Source organism: Orcinus orca, chromosome 10, assembly GCF_937001465.1.
Source record: "Orcinus orca chromosome 10, mOrcOrc1.1, whole genome shotgun sequence".
NCBI classification, from domain to species: domain Eukaryota; kingdom Metazoa; phylum Chordata; class Mammalia; order Artiodactyla; family Delphinidae; genus Orcinus; species Orcinus orca.
In genome coordinates, this window is record NC_064568.1 from 85,584,741 (window position 1) to 85,603,588 (window position 18,848).

The 18,848-nt window shown below is 38.2% G+C and overlaps 1 protein-coding gene across 11 annotated transcripts in view; it reads right to left on the minus strand.

The window, feature by feature from the left end:
- Positions 1-18,848, minus strand: part of CARMIL1 (capping protein regulator and myosin 1 linker 1) — a 318,638-nt gene that overhangs the window by 42,292 nt on the left and 257,498 nt on the right. For all 11 annotated transcript variants that reach the window (XM_049715468.1, XM_049715467.1, XM_049715466.1 and 8 more), the window contains 3 exons: positions 17,440-17,615; positions 15,297-15,384; positions 11,328-11,477 (listed from right to left, as the gene is read on the minus strand). In XM_049715468.1, the coding sequence (XP_049571425.1) occupies positions 11,328-11,477; positions 15,297-15,384; positions 17,440-17,615 (414 nt within the window). The remainder of the gene's footprint in view (positions 1-11,327; positions 11,478-15,296; positions 15,385-17,439; positions 17,616-18,848) is intronic.

Here is an 18,848-nt window from a genome sequence, read left to right on the forward strand (position 1 = left end):
TTTTGGAGATTAATCCTTTGTCCATTGATTTGTTTGCAAATATTTTCTCCCATTCTGAGGGTTGTGTTTTCATCTTGCTTATGGTTTCCTTTGCTGTGCAAAAGCTTTTAAGTGTCATTAGGTCCCATTTGTTTATTTTTGTTTTTATTTCCATTACTCTAGGAGGTGGATCAAAAAAGATCCTGCTGTGATTTACATCATAGATTGTTCTTCCTATGTTTTCCTCTAAGTTGTATAGTGTCTGGTCTTACATTTAGGTCTCTAATCCATCTTGAGTTTATTTTTGTGTATGGTGTTAGGGAGTGTTCTAATTTCATTCTTTTACATGCAGCTGTCCAGTTTTTCCAGCACCACTTACTAAAGAGACTGTCTTTTCTCCATTGTATATCCTTGCCTCCTTTGTCATAGATTAGTTGACCATAGGTGGGTGGGTTTATCTCTGGGCTTTCTATCTTGTTCCATTGATCTATGTTTCTGTTTTTGTGCCAGTACCATACTGTCTTGATTACTGTAGCTTTGTTGTATAGTCTGAAGTCAGGGAGTCTGATTCCTCCAGCTCCGTTTCTTTCCCTCAAGACTGCTTTGGCTATTTGGGGTCTTTTGTGTCTCCATACAAATTTTAAGATTTTTTTTTGTTCCAGTTCCGTAAAAAATGCCATTGGTAATTTGATAGGGATTGCATTGAATCTGTAGATTGCTTTGGGTAGTATAGTCATTTTTACAATATTGATTCTTCCAATCCAAGAACATGGTATATCTCTCCAGCTGTTGATATCATCTTAATTTCTTTCATCAGTGTCTTACGGTTTTCCTCATACAGGTCTTTTGTCTCCCTAGGTAGGCTTATTCCTGGGTATTTTATTCCTTTTGTTGCAGTGGTAAATGGGAGTGTTTCCTTAATTTCTCTTTCAGATTTTTCATCATTAGTGTATAGGAATGCAAGAGATTTCTGTGCATTAATTTTGTATCCTGCAACTTAAATTCACTGATTAGCTCTAGTAGTTTTCTGGTGGCATCTTTAGGATTCTCTATGTGTAGTAGCATGTCATCTGCAAACAGTGTCAGTTTTACTTCTTCTTTTCCAATTTGTATTCCTTTTATTTCTTTTTCTTCTCTGATTGCTGTGGCTAGGACTTCCAAAACTATGTTGAATAATAGCGGTGAGAGTGGACATCCTTGTCTTTTTCCTGATTTAGAGGAAATGCTTTCAGTTTTTCACCACTGACAATGATATTTGCTGTCGGTTTGTCATATATGGCCTTTATTATGTTGAGGTAGGTCCCCTCTGTGCCCACTTTCTGAAGTGCTCTTATTATGAACAGGTGTTGAATTTTCTCAAAAGCTTTTTCTCCATCTATTGAGATGATCATATGGGTTTTCTTCTTCAATTTGTTAATATGGTGTATCACATTGATTGATTTGCATATATTGAAGAATCGTTGCATCACTGGGATAAATCCCACTTGATCACGGTGTGTGGTCCTTTTAATGTGTTGTTGGATTCTGTTTGCTAGTATTCTGTTGAGGATTTTTGCATCTATATTCATCAGTGATATTGGTCTGTAATTTTTTTTGTAGTGTCGTTGTCTGGTTTTGGTATCAGGGTGATGGTGGTCTCATAGAATGAGTTTGGGAGTGTTCCTTCCTCTGCAATTTTTTGGAAGAGTTTGAGAAGGATGGGGGTTAGCTCTTCTCTAAATGTTTGATAAAATTCACCTGTGAAGCCATATGGTCCTGGACTTTTGTTTGTTGGAAGATTTTTAATCACAGTTTCAATTTCATTACTTGTGATTGGTCTGTTCATATTTTCTATTTCTTCCTGGTTCAGTCTTGGAAGTTTATGCCTTTCTAAGAATTTGTCCATTTCTTCCAGGTTGTTCCTTTTATTGGCATAGAGCTGCTTGTAGTAGTCTCTTAGGATGCTTTGTATTTCTGCGGTATCTGTTGTAACTTCTCCTTTTTCATTTCTAATTTTATTAATTTCAGTCCTCTCCCTTTTTCTTGATGAGTCTGGAAAATGGTTTATCAACTTTGTTTATCTTCTCAAAGCACCAGCTTTTAGTTTTATTGATCTTTGTTATTGTTTTCTTTGTTTCTATTTCATTTATTTCTGCTCTGATCTTTATGACTTCTTTCCTTCTGCTAACTTTGGGTTTTGTTTGTTCTTTTCTCTAGTTCCTTTAGGTGTAAGGTTAGATTGTTTATTTGAAATTTTCATTGCTTCTTGAGGTAGGCTTGTATAGCTATAAACTTCCCTCTTAGAACTGCTTTTGCCACATCCCACAGGTTTTGGATTGTCGTGTTTTCACTGTTATTTGTCTCTAGCTATTTTCTGATTTACTCTTTGATTTCTTCAGTGATCGCTTGGTTATTTAGTAACGTATTGTTTAGCCTCCATCTGTTTTTTTTTACATTTTTTTCCCTGTAATTGATTTCTGATCTCATAGCATTGTAGTCAGAAAAGATGCTTGATATGATTTCAATTTCCTTAAATTTACTGAGGCTTGATTTGTGACCCAAGATGTGATCTATCCTGGAGGATGTTCCATGTGCACTTGAAAAAGTGTAATCTGCTGTTTTTGGATGGAATGTCCTATAAATATCAATTAAATCTATCTGGTCCATTGTGTCATTTAAAGATTGTGTTTCCTTATTAATTTTCTGTCTGGATGATCTGTCCATTGGTGTAAGTGAGGTGTTAAAGTCCCCGGGTATTATTGTGTCACTGTCGATTTCCTCTTTTGGAGCTGTTAGCAGTTGCCTCATGTATTGAGGTGCTCCTATGTTGGGTGCACATATATTTGTAATTGTTATATCTTCTTCTTGGATTAATCCCTTGATCATTATGTAGTGTCCTTCCCTGTCTCTTGTAACATTCTTTATTTTAAAGTCTATTTTATCTGATATGAGTATTGCTACTCCACCTTTGATTTCCATTTGCATGGAATATCTTTTTCCATCCCCTCACTTTCACAGTCTGTATGTGTCCCTAGGTCTGAAGTGGGTCTCTTGTAGACAGCATATATATGGGTCTTGTTTTTGTATCCATTCAGCAAGCCTGTGTCTTTTGGTTGGAGCATTTAATCCATTCATGTTTAAGGCAATTATCGATATGTATATTCCTATTACCATTTTCTTAATTGTTTTGGGTTTGTTTTTGTAGGTCCTTTTCTTCTCTTGTGTTTCCCACTTAGAGAAGTTACTTTAGCATTTGTTGTAGAGCTGGTTTGGTGGTGCTGAATTATCTTTTCTTTGCTTGTCTGTAAAGCCTTTGATTTCTCCACGGAATCTGAATGAGATCCTTGCTGGGTAGAGTAATCTTGGTTGTAGGTTCTTCCCTTTCATGACTTTAAATATATCATGCCACTTCCTTCTGGCTTTTAGAGTTTCTGCTGAGAAGTCAGCCTTTAACCTCATGGGAGTTCCCTTGTATGTTATTTCTCGTTTTTCCCTTGCTGCTTTCAATAATATTTCTTTGTCTTTAATTTTTGCCAATTTGATTACTATCTTGGCATGTTTCTCCTGGGGTTTATCCTGTATGGGACTCTCTGCGATTCCTGGACTTGGGTGGCTATTTCCTTTCCCATGTTAGAGAAGTTTTCGACTATAATCTCTTCAAATATTTTCTCGGGTCCTTTCTCTCTCTTTCTCCTTCTGGGACCCCTATAATGTGAATATTGTTGCGTTTAATGTTGTCCCAGAGGTCTCTTAGGCTTTCTTCATTTATTTTCATTCTTTCTTCTTTATTCTGTTCCACAGCAGTGAATTCCACCATTCTGTCTTCCAGGTCACTTATCCACCGTTCTTCTGCCTCAGTTATTCTGCTATTGATTCCTTCTAGTATATTGTTCATTTCAATTATTGTATTGTTCATCTCTGTTTGTTTGTCTTTAATTCTTCTAGGTCTTTGTTAAACATTTCTTGCATCTTCTCGATCTTTGCCTCCATTCTTTTTCCAAGGTCCTGAATCATCTTCACTATCATTATTCTGAATTCTTTTTCTGGAAGTTTGCCTATCTCCACTTCATTTAGTTGTGTTTCTGGAGTTTTATCTTGTTCCTTCATCTGGTACATAGCCCTCTGCCTTTTCATCTTCTCTATTCTTTTTATGAATGTGGTTTTTGTTCCATGGGCTGCAGAATTATAGTTCTTCTTGCTTCTGCTGTGTGCCCTCTGGTGGATGAGGCTATCCTAGAGGCTCGTGCAAGTTTCCTGATGGGAGGGACTGGTGGTGGGAGCTGGCTGTTGCTCTGGTGGGCAGAACTCAGTAAAACTTTAATCCACTTGTCTGTTGATGGGTGGGGCTGGGTTCCTCCCTGTTTGTTGTTTGGCCTGAGGCGACCCAACACTGGAGCCTACCTGGGCTCTTTGGTGGGACTAATGGCGGACTCTGGGAGGGCTCACGCCAAGGAGTACTTCCCAGAACTTCTGCTGCCAGTGTCCTTGTCCTCACGATGAGACAGAGCCACCTCCCGCCTCTGCAGGAGACCCTCCAACACTAGCAGGTAGGTCTGGTTCAGTCTCTATTGGGTCACTGCTCCTTCCCCTGGGTCCTGATGCACACACTACTTTGTGTGTGACCTCCAAGAGTGGAGTCTCTGTTTCCCCCAGTCCTGTTGAAGTCCTGCAATCAAATCCCACTAGCCTTCAAAGTCTTATTCTCTAGGAATTCCTCCTCCCGTTGCCGGACCCCCAGGTTCAGAAGCCTGACGTGGGGCTCAGAACCTTCACTCCAGTAGGTGGACTTCTGTGGTGTAAGTGTTCTCTAGTTTGTGAGTCACCCTCCCAGCAGTTATGGGATTTGATTTTATTGTGATTGCGCCCCTCCTACCATCTCACTGTGGCTTCTCCTTTGTCTTTGGATGTGGGGTATCTTTTTTGGTGAGTTCCAGTGTCTTCCTGTCGATGACTGTTCAGCAGTTAGTTGTGATTCCAGTGTTCCTTGTTTTGTTTTTAATGAGTAAATTAGGATAAAAATGGGAAATAAGTGAAGCCAGAACTAAGACTGAATACAACAAACTATACTTCTTTAGGCCTGGAACTGCACCCACGCCCCTAGTTTTTTGATGTGGACCATTTTTAAAGTCTCTATTGAATTTGTTACAATGTTGCTTCTGTTTTATGTTTTTGGTTTTTTGGCCACGAGGCATATGGGAACTTAGCTCCCCAACCAGGGATCGAACCCACACCCCCTGCATTGGAAGGCAAAGTCCTAACCACTGGACCACCAAGGAAGTCCCAGGCCCAGAACCCTTTTAATATGTCAAGTGCACATACAGCTCTGAGCCTCTCAACTTACAGTACAAAAGGCAGGCATAAGTCATAGCACAATTCACTGTGTCTGAGACAGAGCAAACTAACGGCTCCAGGTTTCCACTCTTCTTGACAAAGAACTGCAATTTCTTCTGCATAGATTTGCAACAAAGGCATCTTGGGATGAAACTGAACAGTGCCCACAACAGTGGTACAGACAGTAGAAAGAGCACATATGGTAACAATTTTTATAGGGATATTAAAGCGGCCCTTAATGAAAGTCAATGACATGGTGCAAAAGCACAACACAGTAAGAGCAATGCAATACGATAGGAAAACCAAAACAATAGGAAAAAAAGGGGTTGAGTCTATTTAGCAGAGACCCTCCAGGGCACCATACCCTCTGCTACCCCCAAATCTCTGTTCAAGGCCCTTCTGGACCTTGGTCCTGAAGGAATGAGATCTGGAATGTGCTTCTGGCACTTCCACCAAGGGCTGTCAAGAAAATTACTAGAAATTTTAAGGAACATACTTTTTAGCTGAATTATACAGATGGTATCATAGTTCTGAAATTTAGAATCTGGAAATTAAGAGGTTTTCATGTGTTGCTTTCTAGTGGTTAATAAGTTAAGCCTCCATTTTTCCAGAGTGATATCAATATGAAAATGACAGTACAGAATAAATAAAACTGTAAGAGGAAACAAACAGTTAGGACTTGAATCACCTTCTGTGTACAGTTAATATCAGTGTTGACTAATTTTAAAGGAGATATCGACTTAATAGTCTGTGCTTGGCAACACTGTTAATAGATTAGTTCAATTAATAACTGTTGGTACATGAAAATGAGGTGATTTGTTTAAAAATAAAATATCATTTTGACCAAGACAAATGGATCTTCACTGAATTTTAATCTATATTAAAAAGCTTAAAAATTATATATGTAAATTTGAGGTTGAATTCGTTAAGGGAAAATAATTGCTATTTGATCATTGGAGCAAGGATTCACAAGATATATTCTGTAACAATTCAAGCCTTTTAAAATTGTTTTCCTAGGAAAGAGCAGTAAGTATATGACCTGTTCCCCTGCATGAATATATTTTGTTTTAAAACTGGTATGACACTCATTAAAATAACTGCAAGAATTACACACAATTAGTGAGCTAGTTTTGCCTAAGGAGAAGATACTGACTCTTCACCACTTGGCACATTATTTGAAACCTCAAACGTATGCAATTTTTTAAAGGTAGTAGACTATACATAGTGACAAATTGAATATGTAGACATTACCAGTCAGTAGAAGGAGAACTGTATCCTTTAATACCCCAAGGGCCAATGACAAACCAAAGTTGAAAGATATGGTGGGAAATACTGATTTCCTAAGAGCACCTGATAGCAGGAAAAGAACAGATTGTCTACGGACAATAAAGACTCTAAGTGAATACCCGCTTCAGCTTGACATACAAGGCATGTATGTTGAAATGACAAGAAGCATATTGGAAAGCTCATTAATCACTGTCAGCAACAAAGTAACACATGGAGAGGCACGGAATGTTCCAGGGAAGCCAAAAGTAGACAGATTCATTTCTAACAACTGGATAACCATTAAGTGGATCAGATCCTTGATGCAGTTGTTTCCAATAATGTTTAAAAACTATGGGTTTACATTATGGTTAAATGGCACACATTTTTCGTTTCTGTTCACATATTAATTTAGTATGGAAATAGTAAGCAGATATTTTGCATAAAACAATGCAGTCTATTTACATCTAACTTGGAATTTAATTCTGATTGCAAGAAACGTACCAGATATGAAATCAGTATACAGATTATAGCAGACTGGTTAAACATGCAATGGTCTACAGACCATTGGGCGCCTGCCTTTGGGTGACCTTAGATCACCTCGGCCAAGTTACTTAATATTTCCATGCCTCAGTTTCCTCATCTGTTAAATAGAAGGTATTAACAACACCTATCCTTCATAGGTTGTCATGAGAATTAAACGGGTTGCAATTTAATAAAAAGCTTAGACTAGTGCCTAGCATGTCATAGGTGCTATGTAAGTGTTAAATAAATGAATAAGAAGACTTTTCAAGCCATCTGATTCCCAGCCCTGGAGTTAAAGGGTTATCAGAATCTCTGGCGCTACGACAGTGGATACAGGTTGAAAAGCCCTGAAGGTTATTCTAATAGTTCTTGTTCTACGCTGCCCTCCTCCCCACAGGTAAACTAAATTACCTCTTAGTTTCTTTCTAGATAAAAGGAAAAAAAATAATAATTACTTGACTGGAGACAGAGTTTTAAAAAATGATTCCCCTTTCTGCCATTTTGTTTAAAGAAATCAGCCTTTTTTTTCAACTTTATGAAATTAAGGTTGATGAGAAGCTCTCAGTCATCCTCCCAGCAGATAACAGGCCCCATCAAATCATTCAATCATCCCTATTTCAGCCCTCAAAGTACAAGTTTAATAGGTGTTGACTAAGTGAAGAATTCCCTTTTAAGAAATCAATCATTGTTTCCATCTCCACGAAGGCAATCCTTAAGTTCAAACTAATATGTATTTCAACAACTAATCTATGGCTCTGAACCTTCCCTAGTGCTATCATAGCTATTGGTTCTTTAAAGAGACTTAAGCACTGAAATGGAATTGACTTTTGGACCACAGAGAAATGGAGGAAAACATAAAGATATCCAGGAATAGGGGAACGAAGAGATGCCCAGAATCTCCACTAAGTCTGTTAAAGAAATGTTCAACAATGGATTTAGTAGATACCATGAACATCACAAACAGAAAATGCCAGGATCTGTTAACAATCTTGAATCTATAAGTAGTAGGTTGGTGATGAGTCAGAGTTACTTTGGAATGTCCTAGGGAAACTATTTCAGGGCTTTGGGCTACAAATAAACATTTGAGGGAATAAAGTTATAGTATCTCCCAGAGCAGTCACATTCAAGAGAGCTCTGGCTCCATGTGGCATGATTTCTACCTGCCAGGGATGTATAATTCCATGTGGGAAAGGTTGTATGCATGTACTTAAATGCTTCTAGAATTTTCTATGCAACAGTTTATCCTGTGTCCTTACTTCCTGGATCACTTACGATCTAAACGCTGCCAAAGAATACATATAGGCTCATTTAGAAAATCATCACCAATTAAATGTCTCTCCCTTTGAAATATGTACTTCAAACATTTTTTTAAATTGTACCACATAAGGATAACAACTTGAAATATGTGGTAAGATGTCAATGAGAAACAAAAATGATTTGCTACTTTGATTATGAAAGGTGGCAGTGCAAGTAACTTAAAAAGGCAAATCTAATGCTCTTTCCAGTTAGATGTGAGTTTGTACCACTGGCTTAGGGTACAAAGTCCAGAGCTTAGAAAGTCGATTTTCTTTCAGGACGGGACCTTTGCACCTGGGGTAATAACTGCCACCATGTAAATGGGGCTATCTTTGGGTGGCTTAGAATCAATAGTTAGGCTGAGAGTATAGAGAAAATTACTACAGCACAAAATCCACTGACTTGCACTTTCTACACAAAAATGTTCTTTTTCATTAAACTAACATCAAATTTGGCTCTGGTTTTCTGCTACTTAACAATTCATTAGCCTCGTTAAAACAATGATCAAAGACAAAATTTTTAGAACTGAAAATAATGCTATTTTTAATGGCTTAAAAATTCTGCCCAAGTATTTTTCTTTATAGAGAGCTCTGTCTTGTCTCAACAAGACACTCGACACCAGAGGCCCTGCTTTTGGTCCTAGGATTCAGTAGGTGCTCACGTCAGAAATGGCCCTAACTGCTTGCCTCCCAGCCGTCTGAACCAGAAAAAAACCACCCTTCTAACCTGGGTCATCCTTTGAGTGAAGTTCAGAGAGCTCTCCATCTAGTTCTGCCTCTTTCTGCATCATGGCAACAAGACAGTTTTTACAAAACGGAAGCCACACGGTGCTGGATGTGCCTGCAGCATGGTTTGCCCTTTGGTCCTCATAGTGGTTCTGCATCTGCATTTTTTTTTTTAAAGTACAAACTTCCAGTTATAGTAAGTCCTGGCGATGTAAAGTACAGCATGGTGACTGTAGTTAACAATACTGTACTACGTATTTGAAGTTGCTAAGAGAGTACAGCATAAAAGTTCTCATCACAAGGAAAAAAATCATAACTATGTGTGGTGATAATGTTAATTAAACTTGTTGCAATCACTCTGCAATATATACATATATTGAATCATTATGTTGTACACCTAAAACTAATACAATGTTATGTTAATTGTATCTCAATAAAAACTAAATTTTAAAAAAGGGTTCTTTTCCTCTATCCTCACCCCACCGACTTTAAGAACAACTTTTATTTCTTTCACATTACAAAAGAAAATTAGTCAATCAAACAAAAACAAACCAAGCTTATACAATTTAAAACCATGAGCTAAGCCAATCTTTTTTAACCAACACTCCATCACCCAAAACCACATGACTTATAAACTCAGAAACTCATGTTTCCTATACCCCTTTCCAACTCACACACAATCAGATAATTCTGGCAGAAAACATCATATGTAGAGTTAATTTTAAATTTTTAATTCAAATCTATTTCCTATTACTCCTTTTTTCTTTTTAGGGTTAGCCTAAGAGGTTTCCAGAGTAATTACCCTATGATAACTTAGTGTCTATTGCCTCAAAGTGTAAACAAAATTTAAAATATTAAACATACATTTTATAACATACTAGATAAGCAAGTTTTAAAAAACTTGATATTCCCTCTACATAGACCAAATATATTTATAGATTTATACAGTTATATATTAACAGGAAATTATTTATCTTTAGTTATACTAGAATGTTACTAGTTGAAGTATATACTAACATACTAATGTTGAAATCTAAGATATGTTTTAGTCTTTCTTTGCTAGTCTCCTTGTATATGATAAGGTTTTATCTGGAGGGCATTTAACTATTTTATTCACAGATTTTAAAGATGATAGTAATGGTTTATAAATAAGGAACTACTTAAAGCATATTCTCTTCCGGGCTAGAAAAGTAGTATCAGTCTCATCAGATCTTTGGTTATGAAAGTGAAAAACAAGTACCATTTCTTTACAATGGCTGCATTGAAAAATTACTAAAATCAGAAGCTGATATAGAAATGTTTGGGCACATAAGTAGACCAAACCTAGTCTCACCAGCACCCTCTCAGATTACAAGAAATTACTAAAAATGAATGTTTTAGTAAAACATAAAAATACTACATACAAAGGATGAAAACATATTTAATACAGAGGTATATACAACTATATTAATGGTAAAATGAGAAATAACTACACTAATACCACAAATTTTAGAATAATAAAAACAGACATCAAATTGTCCCCAGAAAAATGAAGTATCAACAACCTGAATGCTTCAGTTTTATGGCCAGATGGATGCATCACGTGGACGCACCGTATTCCATCTTCTAAAGCACATCAAGTCAAGTCAATGAAAGAGAATATGAACTAAACGGTAAATGCAAATCTTAGAGTGTACCCCAACATTACGTAAAGAAAAAACAGGAAGAAGCAAGAGATTTTAAAAATACCTATAGGACCAACAAAGAGATAATCATCCTATGTATTTTTGGGGGGAAAAATTCCTTCCCCACGTTTTTCTGAAGGCTTATTTAAAGGTATTTTCCCATCACAAATGACCTTTAAAAGGTAAAAAAATAATTTCTCCTAATTAATTTAGGAATTCCCACCCCCCGCTATGGCTTTAGGGACAGATCCAAGTTTTATGTTCACTGCAATTTTCACAATTTTTCATTTTTTGGGGGGGTGAGTGGGGTGGGTGGAGGTACTCGTTAAGAAAAGTTTTAGAAAATTACAGATAAAAAGTGAGTTATAGGGCCTTCGTGGGAACCAGAAGGTTAAGCTTCATCAGTGTCATTAACAGACTATATACAGCAACAAGTTTCTGAAAGAACTGTCTCTGCAGGGAAGTTTTATTTGGTCTGGTTTGTAAAGGTGAGATTTTTTAAAAAAAAAAAACAATAGCAAATCCAGTGAATGGGATAATGCTGTCACCAAAAGATGTGTCTTACCATACAAGTATCCAGATCTTCCAAACGTTCTATCTCTGTGAGCTCCTCCACCATGACGATGGAGCGTTTAACGGGCTTCTCCTCAGGCAGCTCGATCTCCAAGGAATCTTGCTGAGGAAGGGCCTTGCCACGTCTGCTGAAATGGTCGGCCTAGAGAGTCAAGACACATCCAAGGAGAAATGAAAGCCCAGAGGCACAGGAAGAGCAGGTCAGCTGAATTCCAGAAGATACCTTCCACAAGGTGGCACAGTGAAGGATACTGTCTGCACTTGGTTAATGGCGACTCTTAATACATTCACACTGGAGTAAGTTACCTCTTTTATCATCTTTCTTTGGAAGGTGGAGTATTTTAAACAAGAAATTACAAAATCTCCTTTTAAACATCTTTTGAGACGTTAGTTGAAAAATAGGTAATTCATAAATGTTTGCCATGTTCGTGTAAATATGAACAAAGTAGGCATGTATTTTTGTTTTCCAAAAGATGCATTATGAACATTTTCAGGAAGCTGATGTGATTTTTTTCTGCTTTCAGTCTTCAATACAATCACCTAAATGTCCGTCGACAGATGAACGGATAAAGAAGATGTGGCACATATATACAATGGAATACTACTCAGCCATAAAAAGAAACGAAATTGAGTTACTTGTAATGAGGTGGATGGACCTAGACTCTGTCGGAAAGAGAAAAACAAATACCGCATGCTAACACATATATATGGAATCTAAAAAAAAAAAAAAATGGTACTGATGAACCTAATCGCAGGGCAGGAATAACGATGTAGACGTAGAGAATACATCTGAGGACACGGCGGGGAAGGGGAAGCTGGGATGAAGTGAGAGAGTGGCACTGACATATATACACTACCGAATGTAAAACAGATAGCTAGTGGGAAGCAGCTGCATAGCACAGGGAGATCAGCTCGGTGCTTTGTGACCACCTAGAGGGGTGGGATAGGGAGGGAGGGAGGGAGGCTCAAGAGGGAGGAGATATGGGGACGTATGTAAGCATATGGCTGATTCACTTTGGTATAGAACAGAAACTAACACAATATTGTGAAGCAATTATACTCCAATAAAGATCTATTAAAAAAAAGAAAAAAACACTGGGAAGCAAAGAAGTCAAAGGGGAAGGACAGATTGAAGTCGCTGGATTAGACCCACAACCATAGCAACTCGGGGCTGGTCTGGACGCTGATTCCAACATCTTAACTGGAAGAAGACATCTCTGAGTCAACTGGGGAAATCTGAATATAAAATGGATTCTAACTGGTAATAAGGAATCTTTGTTGATTCTTGTAGGTGTGACTGTTTCGGCAATCATGTAAAAATCATGGTGCCAGTTAGAGACACCTTCTGAAGTATTTACAGCAAAATGGCATGGTATACGAGAGATGCTTTTAAAATAGGCCAGAAAAAAGTGGGGGGGGGGCGGGGAGAAGAGAGAGGTAGGTAGAAAAAGCAAAGACAGATCAGCAAAATATTGGGATAATTGTTAAAACTGAATAGTGGGCAGAGGAGGGCTCACTGTCATACTTTCTCTGTTCTTGTCTGTGTTTGAAATTTTCCACAATAAAAATGTTTTCTCCCCCTTGGGGAAAAAAAAAAAGTAACTGAAGCACGATGTCATTGCCACCAACATTACTGGTGGAAATATAAGGGAAATTTAAACCAGAAAAATAACTGACACAGGGTAAATGGGGAGACCACTTAGTACAAAAGAAAATAAGAAGCGTTCTTTTTTGTTAATTTTATTTCGTATTTCCTCTGAAAGAATTTCTTTCTACATCTAGTGCTCAAAAGTATCTAATGAGGGGAAATAAAATGATTCCAACCTTCACTATTTTTAAAGGACTGAAAGGAAAGAAACTGCTAATAAAATTTTAATTATTGCTAGCTTTCATTGTTTTCATGTAATAATTATCATATTTTACATGACTTATTAATTACCAGTGTTGTACTTTAGATAAACCTAAAAAAGTAAATGGTAAGAGATGAAACAAACTGGGCTGAAATTAATAAGCTCTAGTGCTGAGCTGATTCATCACCAGGAACTTTGAAACGTTGAGAACCAGTTGACAATTCTATGGAACCTTCGGGAATATTTCTAAACTTAAGTCGGAGAAAATATGAATGCTACTGGAATGTCTTTGAAAGCAGTATTTCATTTTGAAGGTACAATTTCTTTCACACAGCAGTTAAGCTCTCAACTTACAATCCAAATCAGCAGTAAGAAATTCAAAACGAAAGTGCATTCACACAATTCTTTTTCGATTGTAAAAAGAAAATGTCAGTACTTAGAGTTACCATATTCTTCAAAGAAGGACAAATGCAAAAAAAAGTGAAAACATTCAAAGTGTCAGTGTAGTTCTCACACGCAGCCAAAGTGATACAACATCTAGTATTTGTGTCATCAAGTAGGCACCTTGAGACAGTCCCTGGAGCTGTAGGTTATCGATAAACTATTTCTATAAAGGATGCCTTATTGATTTTGTTTCTGCTTATTAAAAGAAAGTTTGAATTGTGATCTCTTGACAAGGTTGTAGCTCTTTATTGTGCAACGAACTGCAAACCAGTGCTTCTTAAAATCTCTGTGGTGATGAACCAGTTTTTAGTATTTCCAATTTGTCACAAACCAGTATATTGATAAAATACAATACCAATTAAAAAATTTTTTAATAACATGTGTTTGCATATTACTGCCATGTCAAATTGCTCTAGAAGTCTCTCCACGCTTCCTCTTAGTTTCTGAACTTGCCTTGTCACGGACTAGTAACCATTCATTAGTGGGCCAGCTCCAGTCCACAGGCAATACTTTGAGTAGCTAGAGATGTCCAGCTTATCTTTTAGATTTTAGAGAAGAGTCATATATTTTTCTCAAGTGAATTTTTCAAAATACTCATTTTGTCTGCCTCCTCAGAAGAAGCTGTTACTGCTCCTGTGACTTTGGTGTTCTCTACTGTCACTCAACAATTCAATGCCATAAAACTGTATCTACAGCCTACATAGTTAACCTGCAATTCTTCTCTGGAGAAAAAACACTGTCATAACTTGTTTGGGAGATTTCTACTGCATCATATCACAAATATTTTCGAGACACAAGATATAGCCACTTATAAAACCTTCATCTGCACCTCAGAGGACTTCGTGAAGTTTCTGATATATTTTTCATATGCACTGATATTGGAAATATTTCTTCCTAGTTTCTACCTTGATGTAGAACCAGTCGCTAGATGAAGAAAATTTTAGTTTTCCACCTTGGTGATATCCAAAAGGCCTGGCTGGACACTCGGCAGCTATCAATCGCTGGAATGTGTCCATTTTACTCTTGCACTCTCTTTGGACTCCAAACATTTCATTTCCGTCATGTTTTTAAGAATACTCTGTTATCAGATAATCATATCAGAGAACAACAAAAGGAGCACAGATAAATTAAATACAGGTGAGCCTTGGACTACGTGGGTTTGAGCTGTGTAGGCCCACTTACACGAGAATTTCTTTTAGTAGTAAATACTACAGTACTACACGATCCGGGTTGGTTGAATCCTCAGATGTGGAAAGCCAACTATAAGTTATACGTGGATTTTCAACTGCAGGGAGGGTCCTGCCCCAAGCCCCCGGTGTTGTTCAAGGGTCCACTATAATCTAAAAAAAAATTCTCAATTTTAGACCTCAGTCCCAACATCATCTCCTATCAAAATTTTTGACCTGTACGCATTTTAAACGAACAACAACAATTCTGAATACCATCGCTTCTGCTTTGCCCTGCCATTCTCTCTGGAGAAATTCTAACATGCTCTGGAACAGCTGGAAGCAATGAAGAAGAAGGAGGAAAACTAGGATTTTAACCCATAAAGCTGCAAAGGAATAAAATGTAGAAAAGCAACCACAACCCCACGCTGGAGACTGCCCTGCGTTACCGCAGACCAAAGCAGGGTTAGGATAAGGGTTCAAGACGTCCACAGCACTTACCAGTTTGTGATGGCAGTGTGAAAGTGCATCCAGAATTTCATCCACGATTCGATCAGATAGGAAGGAGGCCACTGTCAACTTCACTTCACTGTGTGAAAACCAAAAGCACAGAGTGGCATTTTAATTTGTGCAAGAGGGAAAAAAAATCACCCACCCTTGATACTATGTTGATAAGGTCAACTGTGATTTTGTTTCTGTCTTTGAAAATGGCATACAAGAATGTGCAAACAGGGCTAAGGAGTTCCAAAAATAAGCCTTAAACACTGCCATAAACACACAGGTAATAGACTTTCTTCACCAATTCCAACCTGCCTCTACAATTTCAAAACTCAACGTTTAGTGGTAGAAATAAAAAACATCTGGATAAAGACAAACTTAATGGGAACCATATGTACCATGTGGGAGGAACAATTCATCCATTGACATAAATGAAAACAAACTTGGGCTGGAGTAAATTAAGAAAATCTAGTCTGGTTGTGACGTCTTGGTTATTTCTTTCATATGCATATCCACCGCCTTTCACAAAACTTTTTACCAGTCAAATGGTACCATATTGCACTGCTCCCGCTTTGACTTGCCATCAAGTCAAATTCACTGTTCTCTTGCCTCTTATGAACAGCAGTTATTAAAATGTTTAGTTTTAGTGCCTCTTACCTAACCTTATAAAGATGCCCAGACAGCAAGAAGTAGCTTCTGGTTTTTACTAATAAATGACTCAGCCGCTAAGGTTTCCATCAGAGGGCTGGTATTTTGGTTAGCATTTTAGCTATTTGGCATTCCCAAGAATTCAACTGCCATGTGTGTCTTCAGTCTACATAACCCTACCTAAATGCACACATGCACAAATGTGCATAAACGCACAATACACTGCAAGGTAAATGTGCTGGCGAGATACGTACCCACGTTCCAACATCGTCACATAATTTCAGCCTACTTCTGAAGTCAATAATTTAAAAAATTTTCGAGCAGGGAAAGGAGTTATCAAAATAAGATTATTTACTCCTAAAGCTAAAGTTGAAAGTATATTTGTGCAATAGGGGAAAATCTTTCTAACTGAAATTTGCATTGCAATGTTTCTGCTCAGAAGATTTCTGATGGCAGGGCAGAGGGGAAGCACCAACTCTTTGATGACTACAGTAAAAATTTTCCTGGGCTACATATAAAGGAATGTTTCTTTAATTCCTGTCTCTCAAACAAGGTCTCACTAGCTATTTGGTTTATCTAATACTATATTATTCCTCAGAGGTGTCCACTGATAAGATTCACCCGGGTTGCTTATGAAAAATACAGATAACTAGGTCCTACCCCAAACATCCAGAGAGGCCTGGGAATCTAATGTTAACAAGTACTTCCTCTGATGCTTTTAGACATGTTCGGGAATTCTGCTTCCTTCTAAGACTACAGAGTCAGTAGTTTGTTTCTCTTCCCCACCCCCCGCCTCTCTGAGGTCGGGAGGGAAAGTTTATTGCAAGTTATAACATCAAAACAAGGTTCTCGGGCTTCCCTGGTGGCGCACTGGTTGAGAGTCCACCTGCCGATGCAGGGGACGCGGGTTCGTGCCCTGGTCCGGGAAGATCCCACATGCCGCGGAGCGGCTGGACCCGTGAGCCATGGCCACTGAGCCTGCACGTCCAGAGCCTGTGCTCCGCAACGGGAGAGGCCACAGCAGTGAGAGGCCTGCGTACTGCAAAAAAAAAAATGAACCCAAAGGGAAACATGGTGAAGTCCTAGTGGGCCTCTTTGCCTATTTATAGGCTGTGCATTGGCTCAGAATATTCTGGTGGTAGAAAGCAAACCGACCTCAGTCTTCAAAAGTTAGTGATTTATAAAGGTGAAAGATAAGCTTCAGAAGCAGAACGAAAGAGGGGATTACAAACAGGTACCCCCTCTTAAAAAAAATAAAACTCTTAAAAAGAGCAGGTAACTGTTCCGCAGTAATGCAGGCATATCTGTGGTCATCTGATTTTGGAAATGTATTAAACCTATGCATTTAGGCACAGCTATATCTGTATATAGTCGCTGCCTCATAGACATGTCTAAACACATTCTGTACGAATAAAGCCAACGACAACACTCTTCACAGCTGCCTCAATTGCATTCACAGACACTGCAGCTCCTCGGTTTATTAACATTATAAACCTACCTAATTTTGTTAAGGATATCAATTCCAGACTGCTCCAACAGGACATTTTTAACAAAGGCACGTGGGATGGAAATCTTCTCAGTGCTGGCATGAATCAAGTCTTGCCGAATGTGGGCTTTTTTCATCACATTGGGACAAAGATTCTCGGCAGCATCAACCATGGACTCAAGCAACGCCTGCAACGCAGCACAAGTGGAGACAGAGGGATGATGACACAGCCCCGGAGGCGACCCCCATAAAACTGAAAGGTGGTTATTTATGACGCCGAGCTCTCGGAGAACAGGGACACAGCAGAGTCCCAGGTGCGACTAAGGATTCGGAGCTGCCCTGGGATGACTTGCGACTGCTGGGTGATCACTGATTGCAGGTGATCACTTTAAACCAGACACCTGGCAGATCCACGCAGGCTTCACCCTGGCGTCTGAAGCATGATGGTGTGCTAGCTGTCCTTAACACAGAGGCATTCGTGATAAGATTTACAAAGACACATATACACCAATTTACCACACCAGACTGTTCTCCTGGGTATTAGCAAATAAATTTACACATGTCCCTAGAACATACATCAAGTTAGAACTCTTGTGCAATTTCACAAATCACAGAAACCTCAAATCAGGGTGAAGCATTCAATAGTTCCATCAAAAGAGCAGTCATAGCAAACCGCTACGTAACAACTTCTGGCTTTCCCCTTTTAAAAGAAAAGCTTTAGTGTTCAGTAAAATTGTAATTGTTATCGGAACAATCAAAAACATGAATAACAGACAAAAATATTAACAGAGCACTTTATAAACAACATTAATAATAACAGTCAAAACCTACTTATATAGCACTTCAGAATTTTAAAAATGTTTCCGTTCATTTTATCCTTCCAAGATCTGTGAAGATGGGTACCGAAGCTATTCGTGTGATCACCATCTTATAGTTGAAGAATGTGAGCTAAGGGAAGTTAAAAGATTTGCCTGAGATGGTGGCACGGCTGGTAAGTGTGGAAAGGGCACCCAAGTTAGCATCAGACCTAAATTTGAATCCCAGCTGAGTAACACCGGGCTAAGTTACTGATCTCCCAATTTTACTTTCCTCATCTATAAAATGGCAGATAAAAAAGTTCTTGCCTAATAGGATTACTGAAGATTAAATGATATGACATGTGTAAGGTGTTCAGTATCGTGTCTAGCATACAAAAAAATTCAGTATATCACAGATAATGTTATTAATTTGTTTTCAAAGATGCTAATCCTCATGATAAGATCCCAGCATATACCCTGAGAAAACCAGAATTCAAAAAGAGTCATGTACCAAAATGTTCATTGCAGCTCTATTTACAATAACCAGGACATGGAAGCCACCTAAGTGTCCATCAACAGATGAATGGATAAAGAAGATGTGGCACATATATACAATGGAATATT